The sequence below is a fragment of the Mustela putorius genome, unplaced genomic scaffold (genome assembly GCF_011764305.1).
Source record: "Mustela putorius furo isolate JIRA1106 unplaced genomic scaffold, ASM1176430v1.1 tig00003942_pilon_pilon_pilon, whole genome shotgun sequence".
Lineage (NCBI taxonomy): Eukaryota > Metazoa > Chordata > Mammalia > Carnivora > Mustelidae > Mustela > Mustela putorius.
Genome location: NW_025422087.1, coordinates 732,114 through 750,128, shown reverse-complemented (window position 1 = coordinate 750,128; position 18,015 = coordinate 732,114). Strand labels below are relative to the sequence as shown.

The 18,015-nt window shown below is 48.4% G+C and overlaps 1 protein-coding gene across 3 annotated transcripts in view; it reads left to right on the top strand.

Annotated features, from left to right (window-relative positions):
* ATP8A2 (ATPase phospholipid transporting 8A2) overlaps window positions 1-16,359 on the top strand; it is a 604,668-nt gene extending 588,309 nt beyond the window's left edge. For all 3 annotated transcript variants that reach the window (XM_045069586.1, XM_013049724.2, XM_004780021.3), the window contains exons 36-37: window positions 4,417-4,508; window positions 10,524-16,359. In XM_045069586.1, the coding sequence (XP_044925521.1) occupies window positions 4,417-4,508; window positions 10,524-10,621 (190 nt within the window). In that variant the 3' untranslated portion in view covers window positions 10,622-16,359. The remainder of the gene's footprint in view (window positions 1-4,416; window positions 4,509-10,523) is intronic.
* Window positions 16,360-18,015: the final 1,656 nt, after the last annotated feature.

Sequence of the window (18,015 nt, the reverse complement as noted above, 5' to 3'; positions counted from 1 at the left end):
AGAGAATTGGGGACAGGCAGTATTCAAAGTGTTTTCCACACAGGAAGATAAACTTTTGAGTTATACTGGCTTTCCAGGTCTGAGCAGCTAAGCAGGATATAAAATCAAACCTACACCTAAGTGTTGCAACAAAACTGCAGAACACTAAAGACAGAGTAATTCTAAAAGCGTCTAGAAGGAAAAAGACAGATTACCCATGAAGAACTAGTCCTCTAAATGAGTAGATAATTAAACAGAATATAAGAAAGAAGAAACAAAGAAGGAGCAAAGAAAAATGTGATACATGAGAAGTATAAAATAAATGACACTACTTAGACATATGTTAGAACATGATTAAGTATTAGTTGTGTTGCATATATATGTAAAACGAAAGTATGACATAGAGATGGGAGATTATTTCCTTTTTGTTATTTTATTTTATTTTTTCAGTGTTCCAAGATTCATTGTTTATGCACCACACCCAGTGCTCCATGCAATACATGCCCTCCTTAATACTCACCACCAGGCTCACCCATCCCCCCACCTCCCTCCCCTTCAAAACCCTGTTTGTTTCTCAGAGTCCACAGTCTCTCATGGTTCTTCTCCCCCTCTGATTTCCCCCAATTCACTTTTCCTTTCCTTCTCCTAATGTCCTCTAGGTTATTCCTTATGCTCCACAAATAAGTGAAACCATATGATAATTGACTCTCTCTGCTTGACTTATTTCACTCAACATAATCTCCTCCAGTCCTGTCCATGTTGATACAAAAGTTGGATATTCATCCTTTCTGATGGAGGCATAATATTCCATTGTATATATGGACCATATCTTCTTTATCTATACATCTGTTGAAGGACATCTTGGCTCTTTCCACAGTTTGGCGACCATGGCCATTGCTGCTATGAACATTGGGGTACAGGTGGTCCTTCTTTTCACTACATCCATATCTTTGGGATAAACACCCAGTAGTGCAATTGCAGGTCACAGGGAAGCTCTATTTTCAATTTCTTGAGGAATCTCCACACTGTTTTCCAAAGTGTCTGCACCAACTTGCATTCCCAACAACTGTATAAGAGGGTTCCCCTTTCTTCACATCCTCTCCAGCACTTGTTTACTTGTTTGTTTACTGTCTTGTTAATTTTGGCATTCTAACTGGTGTCAAGTGGTATCTCAATGTGGTTTTGATTTGATTCTCCCTGAGGACTAATGATGATGAACATTTTTTCACGTGTCTGTTAGCCATTTGTAGCCTTCACTGAAGAAGTGTCTGTTCATGTCTTCTGCCCATTTTTTGATGTGATTATCTGTTTTTTGAGTGTTGAGTTTGAGGAGTTCTGTATAGATCTTTAGTGTCATTTATGAATATCTGATGGGAGATTATTTCTAACCTTGTTACCCTAGAAGGGAAAAGAATGGGAGGAATGTAAGGGACTTTATATTTGAGATTTTATTGTTTTGTTAAAATATGAAGTAGGGGTGCCTTCTGGCTCAGTCAGAGGAGCATGGGACTCTTGTCCTCAAGGTCGTGAGTTCAAGCCATATACTGGGTGTGGAGATTACAAAATAAATAAGTATATATATATATATATATATATATATATATATATACACACACACACACACGTACACACACCCTTAAAAATTTTTTTGAAGTGGTTCTCACCAGGACAGGACTTGGTGTGAGAGTGCAAATGGAGACCAAATACCCCGTCTGAGTATGTGAAAGTTGTAATTCAAGCTGACAAATAGCCATATACCTCAATTAATATACCTTCAAAATAACTGTGGTACTTCGTGATTCCCAGATTCTATGGGGGTTGGAGCCAGAATGTGGTGGCATGGAGAAGAGTTAGCAGACCCCAGCTCTGTCCTGCACTGGGAGGGAGTTGCACACATGTGTTTGGACACTCTTGTTCATACATGTCCCACGTGAAGTACCACCCATTGGCCACCCATGGGCCTAGGAGAGTGCACAACACCTATAGGGTATGCTCTTAGGAAGACAGAGCTAGTGAGGAAGTCTGGCTGGCCTTGGATGCCAGGTTGGAGAGATGTTGCTCAACAGGGACTTCTGGCGTCCCAGATTCCTGAGCCAGAGGACAGGCATGGGCTCTGGGTAGACATGTCTTCTTGGTTCTGTGGAGCCTTTGCCCCCTGGCAGGAAAGGCTGCAGGATGGAGTGGGTCCCTCTAAAACAAGGGGTCAAGTGGTAAACCTATCATTTGCTAAAGCTGAATAGGTTGGTGGACATTCACTGTACTGGTTTCGATGAGCTTGGAGTGTTTTGTTATAAAAAAGAGAGAAGCATATACCATTTCACAAGGAAATTAGGGACATCTTCCCGGTGCAGAGGCAGGGGCAGGAACAGTGCCAGTAACACATCCTGTGACCTTTGTATTTGGTACAGCTGAGTCTCCTCACCTGCCTAGTGATAGACCAACGTGTGTGATTTCCCACTTCTGTGGTCCTGTGACATCCTCATTCACCCCATTGCCACATAGAGCTTTTGGACCTGAGCGTGGAAGACAGGGCTGACTGGGACAGAGGAGGGGTGTGCTAGCAGAGCGTAGGCTGAGTCCGTCCACCGGGTTCCTGGGGAACAAGTGCCTTTCCCTTGCCACAACCTGGCTGGAAAGCTTGCCCTTGGGAGCCCAGCCTTTTGGAGCCCCCTCTTCACATATGCCCTGGGCAGAGCCTGGCAGTGCCCTCCATGGAGGCATATGACCTCTCTGGTCACACAGAGAGGACAGCCTTTCATTACCCTCCCCCTGTCCTAAAAGTAGCCAGCACAGGGAGCCCCAGCCTGTCGGGGGCAGCGAGCTCCCAGACGGATGGCACACTCATGGACTCCTCCACCTTCATTGGCTCCTGTCTGCCTACTGGCCAGGGCAGTTGCTCAGCAGGGCCTAGTAAGATTAATCTGGCCCATGGAAGAAAAAGACATGAGAGAGAAGGGAAAAGCCAGTGTGAAGGGATAGTGTTTTTCCTCATCAGCTATTTTGCCAAGCTTAGCTAGCTGAGGCTCACCTTTAATTGGTGATGAATTAAACATTGTCCTTTCAACAAACATAATCAGAAAATGTTCTCTTCTGGAAACTCAGGGGCAAAATGAACTTCAGCTCTGAGATCTATTGAGAATACCTTGGGCCCCGTTCTTCCTTTGAGGCCCTTGAGATCACTGTGAAGTGGACTCCGGTCAGGAGACCATCTCCCTCAGGCTCAAGGCCCACAGACACTGGGAGTGGGGAGGTGCCTGGGACAGCAGGCAGCCGCAGCTTCTGTGCCCTCACGTTCCCACAAACAGCAGATCGGGATGGATTTGTCTGCTATGGCCGCTGTTGCAACGTACCACAGACTGAGTGACTTAGCAAGGATTTATTTTCTCCCACTTCCTGAGGCTGGCCATCCCAGATCAAGGTGCTGGCAGTGTTTGGTCCTTCGGAGGCTGGTTGATGGCTGTCTTCTGCATCTTCATGTGCACTTCCTTCTGTGGGCTGTCTGTATCCTAATCTCGTCTCCTCAAGAGGACACCAGTCACCTTGGATTAAGCCCCACCCTAATGACCCCATTTCACTTAATCACCACTTTAAAGACCCTGTCTCCAAATACAGTCGCATTCCCAAGTAATTGGGGATATGACTTCAATAGATGCATTTGGGGGGAACATAGTTCAGCCCCTGTCAGAGGGCAGTGGCAAACTCCCACGCCCCAGGAATCTTCTGGGGCAAGCAAAGTGACATTGTAATGATAAGAAAGCAAAGCCCTCTGGCCTACCTGGGCAATTTTAAGGCACCCCCCTTTTGCTTTGGAAGAATAAACAACAGTTGTGCTCCATATTTCCTTAGAGTGGTGGCAAACTTGGAGGGAGTCATTTCAGGAGAGGCAAGGAGAGAGCTTCTAATCCTTGTGTCTTCCAAGGAAGCTCACCTTTATATTCACTATTTCAAAATAACAATCAAGTTGGGCAGAAAGAAATCAGTCTCTTGCTGGGGACCCAAGGACCCTGGGGGAGGCTTTCGCCCTTGGTAGAGTTTTTTGGCTCTGGGAGAGGCGGCCGCAGGTGGAACGGAGGCTCTAAGACATTTACCCTAGAAACAGATGACTGCTTGCAGAAGCGTTCTGGAAAGCCAAGGGTGTGCCTGGTATGAAAGGGTACTTGTAGTGCACTTCAATTAAGAGGAAGGCAGCATTGAGAGGCGTTATGTACAGGATAGACTGGAAACAGAGCGCCTTTTAGAAGAAGGAGCGGTGCACTCAAGGTGTCGAGATAGCATCTACTGTAAATAATAGAGCTGCTTGCCAACCTGGACGTTTTTCCTGATGCGAGGAAGCCTTTTCCCTTGTCTGTTTTATTTTTGCAACCTCGAGTCCCTGGGTGAGGCCCTTTGAGAGGTATTCCCATGAACTGGGACTGACTGCGTTTGATCTACCTGCAGGATGAATGAACGTGACCGCCTACTGAAGAGGCTCAGCCGGAAGACGCCCCCCACTCTCTTCCGGGGAGGCTCCATCCATCAGTGTGTCCCCCGTAAGTAGCCCCTGGCCACATTCCACTCAGCCTGACCCCAGGGCGGTGGCTTCAGTAAAGCCTCCTGGTGCTGATAGGGCTGGAAACCAATGCCCAGCCTGATCCCCACATTTGGAAGGGGAATTTGTGAGTGTGGCTGGAGGTGAGCTTGGCTTGAGTGTAGAAAATTCCCTGGGACCCAATCAAATGTCTGAATGACAAAATCCTGACACTTAAAATCCTGATGTGGTCGAGGCCCTTCTGTCAGCCTCCCAATAAGATTTTGTTCTGAGACTGAAATTATGTTACTGTTAGATTATTGCCCCCAAAGATAGCAATAGACACTGTTTTAGTTAAAATTAGCTTATTAATTTGAAACAATGATAATCACTGAGGGGAAAAAAAAATCTCTGTGTACTTTTCCCAGGAAGGCTGCCCGGGTCTAGCCTGGGTACCCCACTTAACACGAGAGGCCAGGCCTGGTTTCTGCTGAAGGGACCAGACCTAGATGAAGTGGGGGAGCAGAGGGGATGTGCCAGACCCCAGGGGAGGGGGCAGGAGGCCATCAAAAAGAGATGGCTGGCAGAGCTCACAGGGCTGGGGGGTGCTTTTTCAGCTATTCAGCCACTTGACTCCCTGCTGGGGGGCATTGTTAGCACAGGTTTCCTTCTGGAGGGGCTTACCTCTGTCTTCCCCAAGGTGAGGTCTCTTGGCATGTTGTCTGTCCCCTGCTTCTGCCCCTCCGAATCCCACCTCTTTTTCCAGAGCCCCCTCTCTTGCACCTGCACATCGCATCGCATCTCGCAACACTGTTTCCTGCTTCCCTTTCTCTCCCTGAGGTGTTCAGAAGGAAAGGAGAATGGTTTAGAAGTGCAGAATCCTTGTACCCATAGTATAGGTAGGAGGGGTCTGTGTCATGCTTGGTTGAGCTCCACGCATCAGCAGATCTTCTCAGATTTTCTAACAGAGAGAAGGAAAGGGATGGTCTCCTTCTCCTTACTTTTCAACATGGAATACCAACATGGCAGAGACCAACTCCATGTGGTGCCCCACATGCTTCATGTCCCATCCCAAGGATGGTATCAGCCCCAAGAGCACCTGGCAGAGGCTTAGGTCAATGTAGTAACTGGCCCAGCGAGGCCCGGTGAGCTGGGTCCCAGCCAAGGTCTCTCAGAGCCAGGAGAGCGCGGTCCTGTCAGGAGGCTTGGTGGTCTAGCCCAGGGAGCGAGGTCTGGGGGGCCCTGTTTCTGGAGCTGGGCTGCTCCACGGTCCTGTTCCAGCTCTGTCATGGTTTTGTGCACTTAGGTAAGTTAACCTCTTATTTCTATATCTGTAAAATGGAGATGATGTAAGAGCTTGGTTTTGGGAGAGGATTAAATTCAATCATTTATATGAAGAGCCTAGAATAGTACCTGCCAATATGGAGTCCAGTAACTGTGAGATATGACTGGGTCTTTTCTGCCACTAGTTGACTGACTTTGGGTGACTTACATACTTCTCTAAACTTCTGTTTCCTCCACTGGGGGGACCAAAAGAAATCTAATAATATACACTAAAAGGGAAAAAAAAAACAATGCACATCTGACACAGTCTTTGTGAGGCTTCAAGACAATGTATATAAAGCACCTTCTCTGTAACAGACACAGAGAAAATGAGGACTGGTTCTGTAAACAGGGGAGTTCATGCCAAGGAGTCCTGCTGCTTCCCTAATAACTATTTCAGAATAACTCTAGGAAGAATATGTAAGATACATATATTGAGATCAAAGACCATGTAAGAACTTTTATGGAAGCGTCATAAAATGTCTTAGAACAACTACTAAAAAAACTTTCTTAACTTAGGATTTTGAAGAACAAAAGAAAATCAGAATGAACAAGTCTAAGAAATTTAAAAAGCCTTTAAGATCACACCACATTTTAAAAACACCCAGCAATAGTAAGAAACTGATTTGATAACAAACGTTCTGTCAAGAACTAGAAAGGCCAGAAGTACTCCCGGCCTGTGAGAAGTTCTGCGTTCTTCTCTCAGCCTCTGCCTAGCTATCTCTTCTGTGTCTGTCCCTCCACTGTCTTGGGCCTGTCTTCCCAGGAAACTGGAAGGGAAGCTCGTCTTGGCAGCAGGATACCAACACACAGTATTTCTAACTGAGATCAGCATTTCCTACTGTCATAGCCTTGTCGTCCTCATGGCCCCCATGGTCATCCCCACTTCTGTTGCTTTTAGGGATCTTTTTCCAGACAGGAAACTTCTATTCTCATGAAGATGTTATCAGAGCTACTTAAGGGGAGTTTTATTCCAAAATAATGAAAAAAAAATGACGTGGTTTTATGGACTTCACCAAATGTTCTCTTGGGAGAGCACAGAACAGTGAAGACACTCCCATCCTTTTCCATCTCCTTTACCTTACCGCATTCTGCTCCCAGTTTCTGGCTGCAGCTAAGCATTTAAGAAGCCAGCCCAGGGAAGTTCAGGAGTTGGGCCCATGAATGTCTTTCCCCAGACCCCCTATCATTACTTTGTGGCTGTCAGGACTTCCTGAAAGATGAATGAAAGTGGGAATGGCAAAGAGCTGGAAGCTTTCTTTGAGCTCCCCATTTGTATGCAAATGGCGGCTCAGTGTCCATCAGACAGAAGCTGGTGACCTGATGGTGCATCTTTGTCAGGCTGAGGGGTGTAGACTAGACAGGCGGAGGCTAGTTGGATGGTTATAGTCTCTCTTGCCCCACTAAAATGTTTTCGATTACAGCCCTGACTCCCACCAGGCCTGGTTTCTGAGAGGAAAATGTTGTATCTGAACCAGGAGACACCCCTGTCCCAGGATAACCCTACCAAGCCATCTTCTTTTCCTACTTGAGTTGCGGAGTTCACTTTAAGTTTCTGCGGAGGCTAAGAAAGTCTAGTAAGGAAAGTCTTAGTGCACAAATTCTGGAAACATGATGGTAGACACAACCAAAGGGGACTGCTGGACAAGCCATTTGGTCATGACCTCTGGGTCTCAGCTTAACCCAAGAGAAGAGATTTGCTTGGGAAGGTCCTCCCAAGTGGACACCCAGAAGCCCTTCCTAGTCTAGAGTGGCTGAGTAATCCCAGCAGAAGGACCTGTGCCAGTGAGACAAATACAAGCCACAGATGCCTTACAGCTCTCAGCTTTGTCTCTGCCTCAGTAGGCATAGACAGAATGTGAATGTAAAACGGAGTGAGACAAGCCTTTTGTTCCTTCCACCTGACCAAGGAGTAGACAATTCCAGATGCTCAGCTACCTTTCCCAAAAGGACACTCCCCCAAACAATATTTGCTTTTTTGTCTCAGGGAGTTCCCTTCATTTCTTCCTCTCTGCCAGGAACCCTCTCCAAGAAGCCCACCAAAAAAAGACAGGTAGCAGCTGTTCTGTTTGGATGCGTTGTTGTGACAGGTTCCCTTCTTCTCTGGTAAGGAGGTGGAGGCTTCCTCCGTTGGTGCTGCGTGTGAATTGGCCCTGAACAAAGAAGAGGGTTCTGTGCCTGGATATTGTTAGCCGTGGAAAAGCCTGGCACCCACTGGGAGGGTGGGAGCTCTGAGGGAACTTGGACCTGACCTGGTGCAGGCCCTTTATTTCACAGAATAGTAAACTAAGAAGACCCAGAAAACTTAAAGAACCCACGGTCCTATCACCGATTACTGCCGGGCAAGGATTAGAACCATCCTTCTTGCCTTAGGGCATGGTGGAGACGACCACCTTCAGCCTTCTGCCTGCCACCAGAACAGCTCAAGGAGAGCACTTAGAAGGGGCTCCCACTGCTTAGGATCAGAGCCACCAATGCCAGGTTGGGGAGGCATGGCAGGCCACAGATGACCACTCCATGGCCCTCAAAGGAAAACACAAGATACTTACTAAAAATATTCCTTTTAAAGACCAGAGAATAAAAATGATCCATACTGACCACAGAACACAGCCTTGTGACTGGAGGATACAGTGTTGTTTGCTAGATTCTGCTTTGACACATCCCAAGGAAAGGCGTCTGGTCTTGGACTGCAGTCAGAAAGCTGCACTAGGACCACCTTGTCCTAGACGATCCACCATAGCACAGGCGAAGGAGGGAGCTGGCCCGCAACAGCCAGACAAAGGACCGCTCCCTGGCCTCACTGACCAAGCAACTCATCAAGGGAAATCTAAAAGTTCTAGGAGAACGGAAGAGAGAAAAGGCACCTCCTTCTCAGATCCCGTGAAGCCTCTGAGGGCTCCTTGTGTGGAAAGCCCTGAGGAGGAAGTTCAAGTGCCCTGCACCCAGCACCCCCAGGGCTGTCCTCTCCAGGCCTATTCCTGCACTGCAGCCCAGGGACACCGCCCCCTCCCAGAGGCAGCCAGATGGGGCTCACCATGGCTGCCAGCTGCCACACAGTGAAGCTTTTTGGTTGGTGGATTTGGTTTGGTTAGAGATGGAGGTGAGCCAGTAGGTGGAGATCTCTACAGGAAGACTCCTGTCTGTCCTCATCCTTCACAGGTTCTGCCTTTGCTCCCAGTCCCCCTGCCCTCTAGCCCTGTCCTTAGTTGCCTCCCGGGGCCACCTATGCAGACAAGCCCTCACTTCCCAGGGGGCCCTCCTGAGCCCTCGGGTTTCCTCAGGCGGTGGCCAGGAGAGCCGGGATGCCAGCCCATGGCCAGAGACTCTGGTTTACGAGCACATGCAGAGTCCAAAGTCACCCTGAGCATCCTCTGTCAGAGCTCCTTCTTCCCTGTCCCCACCAGATATGCTGCTGCTCTATGTCTTAATAGTTCAGAAACGTCCCTTTGTAAGCCAAGGATCTGAGTAAAATGATTAGCAATCCAGGAGGTGGTACATGGGCACAGTGTCTGATTTATTTTTCCCCTTCAAAGAACGTGACCGTGAACGAACACGTCAGTTGACAAGTCATATATACATATGGATGGGAGTCATCCTTGCCAGACATTTCACTGTTGTTATCTTTGGGTCAGAAAGTCTAATCAGCTGTGGGACTTTTCCAGAGTCCTGATCCAAAAAGGTTCGCCAGCAGAGAGAGAATCTTATGAATGCTTCTTCAGTGGGAAGGACCCGATAGGAAGGAGGGCCCTACTTTGGGCTTCTGAATGCTGAACCTCTCTCTGGAACTGGAGATGCAGGAAGAGTGTGGGTCCTGCAGGAGCACTGCCCGGGTTTGGCTCCCAGCACTACCACTCACTAGGTCTATGACCTTGGGTGACTCATGGGGGGGGGGGAATCACCCCATGCCTCAGTTTCCCCATCTGTGAAATGGGAAGAATACTCTCCCCTGCCTCAGGGGCTGCTGGGAGGAGTGAATGAGCTGCTTCTCCATAGTACATCGAACAGGCCCCATACACATAGCCTTCGGTCTTTGTTGGCGGCTGCTGCTAGTATTTTTCTTATTACTGCAACTGATTATGAGAACCAGTCTTCCTGGGGCCCCTTGGCTTTAGCTTGTGATCTTTTCCCTTATGTCCACAAAAATGAACCAGCTGCAATTTCTGATTACCAATCCTCATCTGTCCCGTGTAAGAGCAGGAGTGCCGCAAGCATCGTGAGCACAGGGCCGGTTCTGCAGACTTGCATGGTGTGTGTGTTCCCCAGCCTGCTCACAGCTTCATAAAGTACCCAGCCAGCCTGCAGCTTTGGGCAGCTTGGGACACTTCCGGAGCAGAGCATGTCGCCTTTCCTCTTGACTGGCGCTTGGGGAAGTACAGACCCGGCCCAGTGACCCATTGTTTATGCTTCCCAGCTCAGCTGCAGAGAAGCCGCCCCCCATCCCCCACCCCGAACCCTCCCATGCCAGCCTCGGCATCAGGGGTCAGAACCGGTCAGGCCCTGTCTGGTCAGGCCTTGGCCAGCCCCACCCCACACTCTGCCCACATGTCCCTTCCGAGCCTCAGGTCTCTCTGTCCCGGGTCCCCACCTACCTCAGGCTGGTGAGCCCAGGGTGGCAAAGGTCAGCAGCCATCTCCCACTAAGGCTTTTTCTTCTAAACCCAGCCTGCTCCCCCCATTCTCCTCCTCACCAATCCCTGTGTGCGCTCCTCTTGCAGACGGGTATGCCTTCTCTCAAGAAGAGCATGGAGCTGTTACTCAGGAAGAAATCGTCCGTGCTTATGACACCACCAAGAAGAAACTGAGGAAGAAATAAGACGTGAGTCCTGATTGATCCCAGGAAAGAGATGCGGTTTGTTGCACCCAGTGTTAACACATCTCTGTCAGAAGAGACTGGTGTCAGCAGCCAAAACACCATAAAACCCATTTCTGTGGCCTTAGCCAACCAGTTTGTTAGTTCCACGTTCCCTCGCAAACCTGGAGTAGATCCCACAGGGGAAGCCATTTTGTTCCCTTCCAGTCCGTCCGCAGTGCTTGGCCTGACTTCTGTTTACGTTGTTCTGAAGCATTCAGCTGTGCTCTGTGAGGTGTGAAATTAAAAACGTTATGTTCCACCAATATTTAAACATCAGTACTAGTTGTTCTGGGAGAAAGGTGAGAATTTTATGTTGCGTGAGAAACCCGCCTTGCGGAATTGGAGCGGGGGCACGCGTCCTTCCTGTTTTGTTCACTCACAGAGGATGTCCGCCAGGCAGCATGTAAACGCCACTGTAGGCAGGTTGATGTCTTGCTTGGTTCCGATTCCTCTCTCGTTTGTATGAAGTGTGATGGCAGTGAAATCCCCAAAATGTCTGTTATCAGGCTGGTAACCCTGAGAAGGCGTCTCTGAACCTCTTCGCCACACTCCCGGCAGGGCAGGCGGGCCGCGGTTCGAGCATCCTCCCGCGCCCTTCCCAGGTGCCTTCTGGGCTGTCCGGGCTTCCCGCGTCCTGGACCTCCTGCATGGCTGACCGCTGTGCTCAGCGCATGGCAGCTGGCGCGCAACCAGCCCAACCGTGCACGATTTCCTGTCCTAGCACAGACTCAGATATGGATGCAGGAAATCTCACCTGCCACCGCCCTTGTCCTAGAACTAAAGAAAAGAAGCCTAGCTATTTGCACATATTCTAAATGTTTATCTGGCTCTCCCAGGACAGGGAGGCCTGCAGGTCAGTGTGTGGTAGAATGCTACGGCGCTCCCACTCTGGTCAGGCTCTCCATACTCATTCCCCAACCTCCAGGCCACTGAACCTTGGGCATTCACTTCAGTGAGACCCACACATGTTTTCTTGGGAGTTCAGACCCCATTTTGGACTTTCCCTGCTGGGAAACCAATGGATGTGCAGCATGTCTCCCCAGAGAAGGGATGCACCTATCGCTCTGTAACTCTAAAATCAGGCAGGATGAGTGAACCCAGTGGGAGAGTTGGGGCCCCTGAGGCTGGTGGGGGAAGACCACCATCAAAGGGGACAGCGAGAGGCAAGGAACACAGAAACCCGGGGAGGAAGACAGAGAGGACATGTTAGCCAAGACTCCTCAGTGGACACTGAAATCAAGCCCTGAATCCCAGGCAGTTGTGATGATGCATGCAGGAGGCTAAACAAGACGCTGGCGTGCAGTTTTAAGCAGCAACACTTCCAGACACTTCAAGGAAATGCCCTTTTCTGTATGGATGAGGTTCCCATCCTTATCTAGTCAGTGGTAGACGCAGGCACCTCCGAAAAGAAAGTGTCCTGACTCTAAGATGAGGAGAAGTGCTGCATCACTGACTTTCCAAACTTCTGGGCCCCGCCTTCTAAATTTGGGCAGAACTTGCCTGCCCTCGGGCACGAACTAGAGCACCTGGAGCCCTTAATGAATGGCCAGCCTGGAGGCACGCTCCCTCCTCTGGGCCTTGGTTGCCAAACCAGGTTTTTGGATGGCTTAACATAAATACTTCTGGGCAGCTGTTACTGCTTAGAATGGCACCGTTCTTCCGGGGAATGGCTGCGCTAAACTGGGAAATTAAACAACAGTGCACTTTGCTTCCTCACCCGTTATTTTTGGAGAATCCACATCTTATTGGGCATTGTAATAACTTAAAGTATGATTTGCACGGACAAAGAAAACTAACCCTTTGCTTATGACATGACCAGGATCCAGGGAGGGCTTAAGGGGAACCAGAACATGCAGTGAACAGGTGAGGCTTAGAAAATTGCCATTCCTTCCTCCCTGAGTTGGTAAACCGTTTTTACTAGAGCACCCAGCGAAATGAATCCCTGAAGGGCTGTCGTGCAGGAATTAGGACCCTCCCCCACAAAATGTGCCTGAATTAACACAACAGACTGAGGTATGGGTCTTTATTGGACACCCAGAGAAGTGATATCCTAAAAATAGAGGAAAGACAAAAATTTGAATCAAATGTTCAGTGGGCCCCCTCACTCTGGTTTCATTTGGAACTAAGCCTCTGGAAAGGGGAACTCAAACTCATTCTTTGTCAGACACTTAGCTCTTTCTTAAACTTGAAGCCTTCCAAATTAGATTTGTGAATTACAGTATGTGTATATTTTGTTTGGGGTTTTTTTGTTTTTTATTTTTTATTTTTTTAGGCTAAAAGACAGTTCACATTTTCTGAGGTTTGAGTATGTTTTCTGATTCTTTTGACAACTGGACTAAACAGTGTTTGCGATAATGAAACACGCACAGAGAGGAAAATATTAGATGGGATGCCTTTCTAGTCTATTAATTCTCATAGGCGATCAAGCTATCTGGTGGCCAAATGACTAAATTGGGCTTCGAGGAGGAGCAGCTGTCACTATGTGTGATGTATGATATTTAGCTGTGGCCAACTCAGGGGCTGTCATTTGTCCTATCTTCAAACTGAGGTCAGAGTGTCACACAGGCCCCTCCCCAGGGAGCGGGGTGGACTGGAGTAAGTTGCATTCTCTGGCTGTCAGCTCAGTGGAAATGCCACATGGGACTTGTCACTCTGCCACATGGTAAGTGACATACAGGCTGGCAGGTTACACTTGGTCAGCACTATAGGGCCAGCCTCTGCATTGGGCTAAAGTAGCAGAATCCACTGAGGCCTGGCCTTGGTCCGCTGTCATACACAGACTACCGACTCTCATTTAAGAGTGTGTGTTCCATTCTGGCTGAGCTTGCAGGAGGAAAAGAGCAGCCCTTCCGTGCATTAGCTCTGAGTTCCACCGCACACCATCAGGGACCAGCAAGCAGGGCCGGGGAAAGTGCCCATTAAAAAGGCATGATGGGAGAACAGACTAAACCAACCATTTCTGCCTGGTTGTCAGAAGCAATTTCAGGGCTTATCAGAATGGGCTTTGTAAGAATTTTCGGGTGTGGCTGATGCGTCCATCCTGCCTCTCTGTGGAATATTCAGGACTTCTTGACCAGTGTTACGTTTGCCCATCTCCCGGCACACGTGTGGTCATTTGGGGGTGGGGATTAGTAGAGTATACAAAACCTGTGCTTTGGAGAAAGGAGATGCTGTTGCTTTAACATTTGTAGAGTAATATCCTCAAACACGAACCCGAGTTTTGGCAGAGCATGGCTGGGAACTCTGTTGACATTTTCTTTTCATTGACAAGGCTTTGGGTCTTGCTGTAGGGAGCTGGCAGTGAAAATCGGTGATAACTTGTCAAGAAGCAGTGAATAATGGGGGGAAAAAAGTGAGTATGAGTAACTAATGTCTGAAAATGCATATAGATGTATATATTACAGGCGTTGCGGTTGTTTTTTTTTTTTAAAGAAAGTCTGTAATCTCCATTTGTTATAACAATGACCCTTTATGTCATTTCTTGAAGAGAATTTTTTATCCTACTTCTGTTCCTAGGGGTTTATGTCTCAGATCATAAGCTGAATAGAATGTTCGCATAGCTCTGCAAGGGGATAAGATAGTCTTTCGGCTTGAACATGGGAAGGAAGTGCACACGTTTCAGCTGGCATTTGGCTTACTACCAAGGGTCGTTGTCCCAAGGTAATTCAAGGAGCAGTCCGGCCTCAGCATTTGAAATGTAGACTTCATCTCCAGGGATCCATAAAAAATGGGAACAGAGAAACTGTGGTTAAGCAGAGCCCAAAATAATAACCTGGCGAAGAAATGAGTTTAGCAGATCAAGGTAAAAGATGGCATCCCCCATCAGATTTGCTAAATACTTTCTTCATTCCAAGGCTTTTCTTAGCTAATTTAGTAATGCTGGAGACAGTGAAAAGGCAGCTATCCCCTCTCAGAGGGAAAACATACATCTGCTATCTATGCTGCTGGTTCTCCATCGGCTCAAGACAGTTCTTGGTCTCAACACAGCCTTGGGGGAGTTTTTGTAGCCTCGTCCTGGCCACTTGCCCATCCTCCAAGGCAGTGAGGATGGCACTGAGGATTTCCAGTGGGACATAGAGGTGAGAGTCCGTAAGTATCCCCGAAAGAAAGAGATCTGAAATACTCAAACCTGATGCATTGTCCTCATGTATTTTTTCTCAGCATCCCATATCGTCCCGCAGTACACTTTTCCTTGGACGTTAAAGAGCTTCCCTGAATGCCAGGCCTCCACTAGCGCTCTGTGAAAGGCTCTCTCTTAGCTTGTTAGGTCTGAGTGTGGCCACCCGGCATGTAGGCTTCAACGGGAAGAAAAGGCTACTGAGCCCACATGTTCAGAAGCTGTGACACACAAGGGGGCAGAAAAGAGGGGCGAGCTCACCCCGTTGCCCCACCCCAAGCATAATCCATAGCTGTTCACTCTGACAAGCGCCTCTGCCCCCCTGATTGATGAGAGACAAAAGAGTGATTCTTTGAACACTGGCTGGCTCATTTTCAATGACAATCTCTTGCCCTAGTTGCCTTAGAGACTCCACTCTGCTCTTTCTCTCAGGCTCCAGACCAAGAAAAACATGCTCCCAAGATTAGCCCATCGGCATTTCTTCTGACCTGGCTAAAGAAAGAAAGGAGACCTGTTCCTTTTAAAAGTCAGGAACAAAGTGTCAGGTGGCTTTGATTTATGACAGAAATAGGAAGAAGAAAGTTGAGGTAATAGCGCTATCCAAATAACCCTGCCCAGGAAACTGAGGGGTCAAGAGAGCTTATCAATGGCCTTTTATAGGCCAGCTCTTCCAAGTAGCAGAGAAGGGGCCAGAAGGGGCCAGAAGGAGGGGGACAGCCTGAGAGGATGTGAACCCACTTCCGATGGCGTCGGATTCAGTCATCCCCGAAGACCACCACGCAACCATGGGTGGACCAGTAAATACCAGTTAAAAATCGGGAAAAGAGAATCTGCCCTGTCCTAGGGCTTCTCTCCTTCCCGCAAGATCCCCACGCAAGTGGGTACTTTGCAGGTTTTTCGTTAATAAAATCAGTGTGTGTGCCGACACGTGCATTCCTCTGCCTTCCTTCTCCCATGTTGCCAGCGATTGCTGAGTTCAGAAGCGTGCCCGCTGCTTCCCTAGGAATCCTCCCTCTGAAGGTCCCTGCTACCACCCGATCAGCTGCAGGGGTGGGGCCCTGGGGCTCCTCCAGGAGCAGCTGGGTCTGCAGACCTCGTGCACCCTCTTTCCTGCAGGTCAGTGAATTGCTGGTTGAACGCAACATCTTTGTGGCGTCTTTCTCAAGCCAGCGAAGCCGTGTGCCCTCCTGTCTGCTTGTCGCATCTGTGCTCAGATTGCTTAAATATTGTTTGGGACAGGGAGGTTTTAATCTGGTTATGCAGAGGGAAGCAGGGCTGTGGGGCACGTTTAATTGGCTCCCAGCAGAGTAGTGAGTGCGTCTATGGAGTGTGGGGGGTTTTTTGTTCCCTCCCTCTAGAAGTGTTACCATTTTCACGTCCTATTAATGTCCTCTGGTTGTTAAATTACAGCCGCACGTTATAGCGGAGCTGGGGTTCCCTCCTGGAGTGAATACAAATGAAGGGCACTTATTTGTATTTTTAGAGGTTTTGGAAAATGTAGTGATTTGTGGCTTTGATCAATCCTGTTGACTGGTATATGTCTGCACAAACCTGTTTCAAATAAATCTTTTGTTAAAGTAAATGATTGGACCGTGTTTTATTTTGTAATTTGCTCTTGCAGTAGTAAGCATCTGATGCCATAGGGACTTGGGACAGCAATACAGAGTAGATAGAGGCTATGCATACACTCTGCCCCGAGAGCTGATGGCCAAGGAAACGCCGTTCGATGGCAGGAGAGCGGGAAAATCTGAATCGTAGATTAACATGTGCTCCGCAAGTCCCAGTCCTCTTCATGAGAGCAGGGTCCAGAGGCTCTGATCTGAGGTTGGACTGATCATGCAGTGGAAGGAACTGTACAGAGAAGGGCTTCTCCCATCAACTGTACTCCCCCTTGGTTTCTCTCAATTTCCCTGCAAACCGAGATTTGAAAAGTTCATATTCTGTTGTCGAGCAGGAAATGACAAGACCATCATTAGATGGGTGCCGAACACGCCACCCAAAGTATGCTACTCTGACATATTGATTATTTTGAACTGAAGGCCACTGACAAACAGCACATCTGAAGGGGGGGCTCTCTGACCTCCCCCTTCTACCTGAACACAGGTCATAGCATTGCCACGGAGAAAGGTACACTCCCAGCACTGGGAAGAGAATGTTCTTATCCCTGGAGACTGGGGGTGGACGCTGGAATGGACCTGGACAAACAGACCAACTGAAATAACCCTGACCTTCCATGGGTTTCCCCTGTATCTTTCCCAAGGCCTGTCCCACAGTATACTGACCCAGCCCAAGCTGTCCGGTCGCATTCCCGATTTATCTTTCTTTGTGTAAAAAGGCCCTAAAGGACCGAATGGCTTCTTGGGGTCTTTATCTTCCTTCTAAAGAGTCCCACATACATGTAAAAATATTAAGTAAACTTGTGTGCTTTTCACCTGTTAGTCTGTCTTATGTTAGTTAAATTCTTAGGCCAGCCACAGAACTTAAGAGGAAAGAAGGAGGTATGTTTCTTTTCCCTTACGTTGTTTTAAAGGGAGTAAGGGGACACCTGCCCATTCCCTATAGATACTGCAAATCACATTTAAGTAAACATCCACTGCCTCGAAGTTCCCTGGGACACGCAAGGCGCACAGCAGAGGCCACATTGAACCCGGGGTAAAGGAGGAGCTAGAAGGCCAGGATATTAGCCTGGGAAGCATGGCTTTCCAGAAAGATAGGGACCTTTCTCACTGGAAACCAGCCTCGGACTCGGTGTATCAGCTCCTTGCCTGGCTTTGTGTGGGCAGCTCTACACTTTAGCCATGTGCAGTGAGGACAGACTCGGGGTGAAGGACAGGAAGGAAAGAGAACTAACGAAAGATCCTTCCCTGCAGAGGCCCCCGTGTAGAACCCCAAAACCTCTTAATGGCCCACTTCAGATACACTACAGATTCCCAGAGCAGACTCTGATTGCTCCCAGATAACCTTATCACAGCTGAAATTTGGCCAGTTTAGGGCGGTCACGACCTTGGTGGCCACATCCCCAGGCACAGGCAGGGACAGGAGGCCGGCCGGGCCTCATTCCAGGCAGAGCTCTGCAGCTTAGGGCAGAACGGGGAAGGACTTTCTTCTGCTCTCCATAGGCCCACTCTTATTCTTCTTAAATCATGCAAAACTGAAAATGACTTCACACAATCAAGAGCAAGGTGTTCTCTTCCAAACCTTGCCATTTCTTGGTTGTGTCTACGAAATCTGCCTTTGC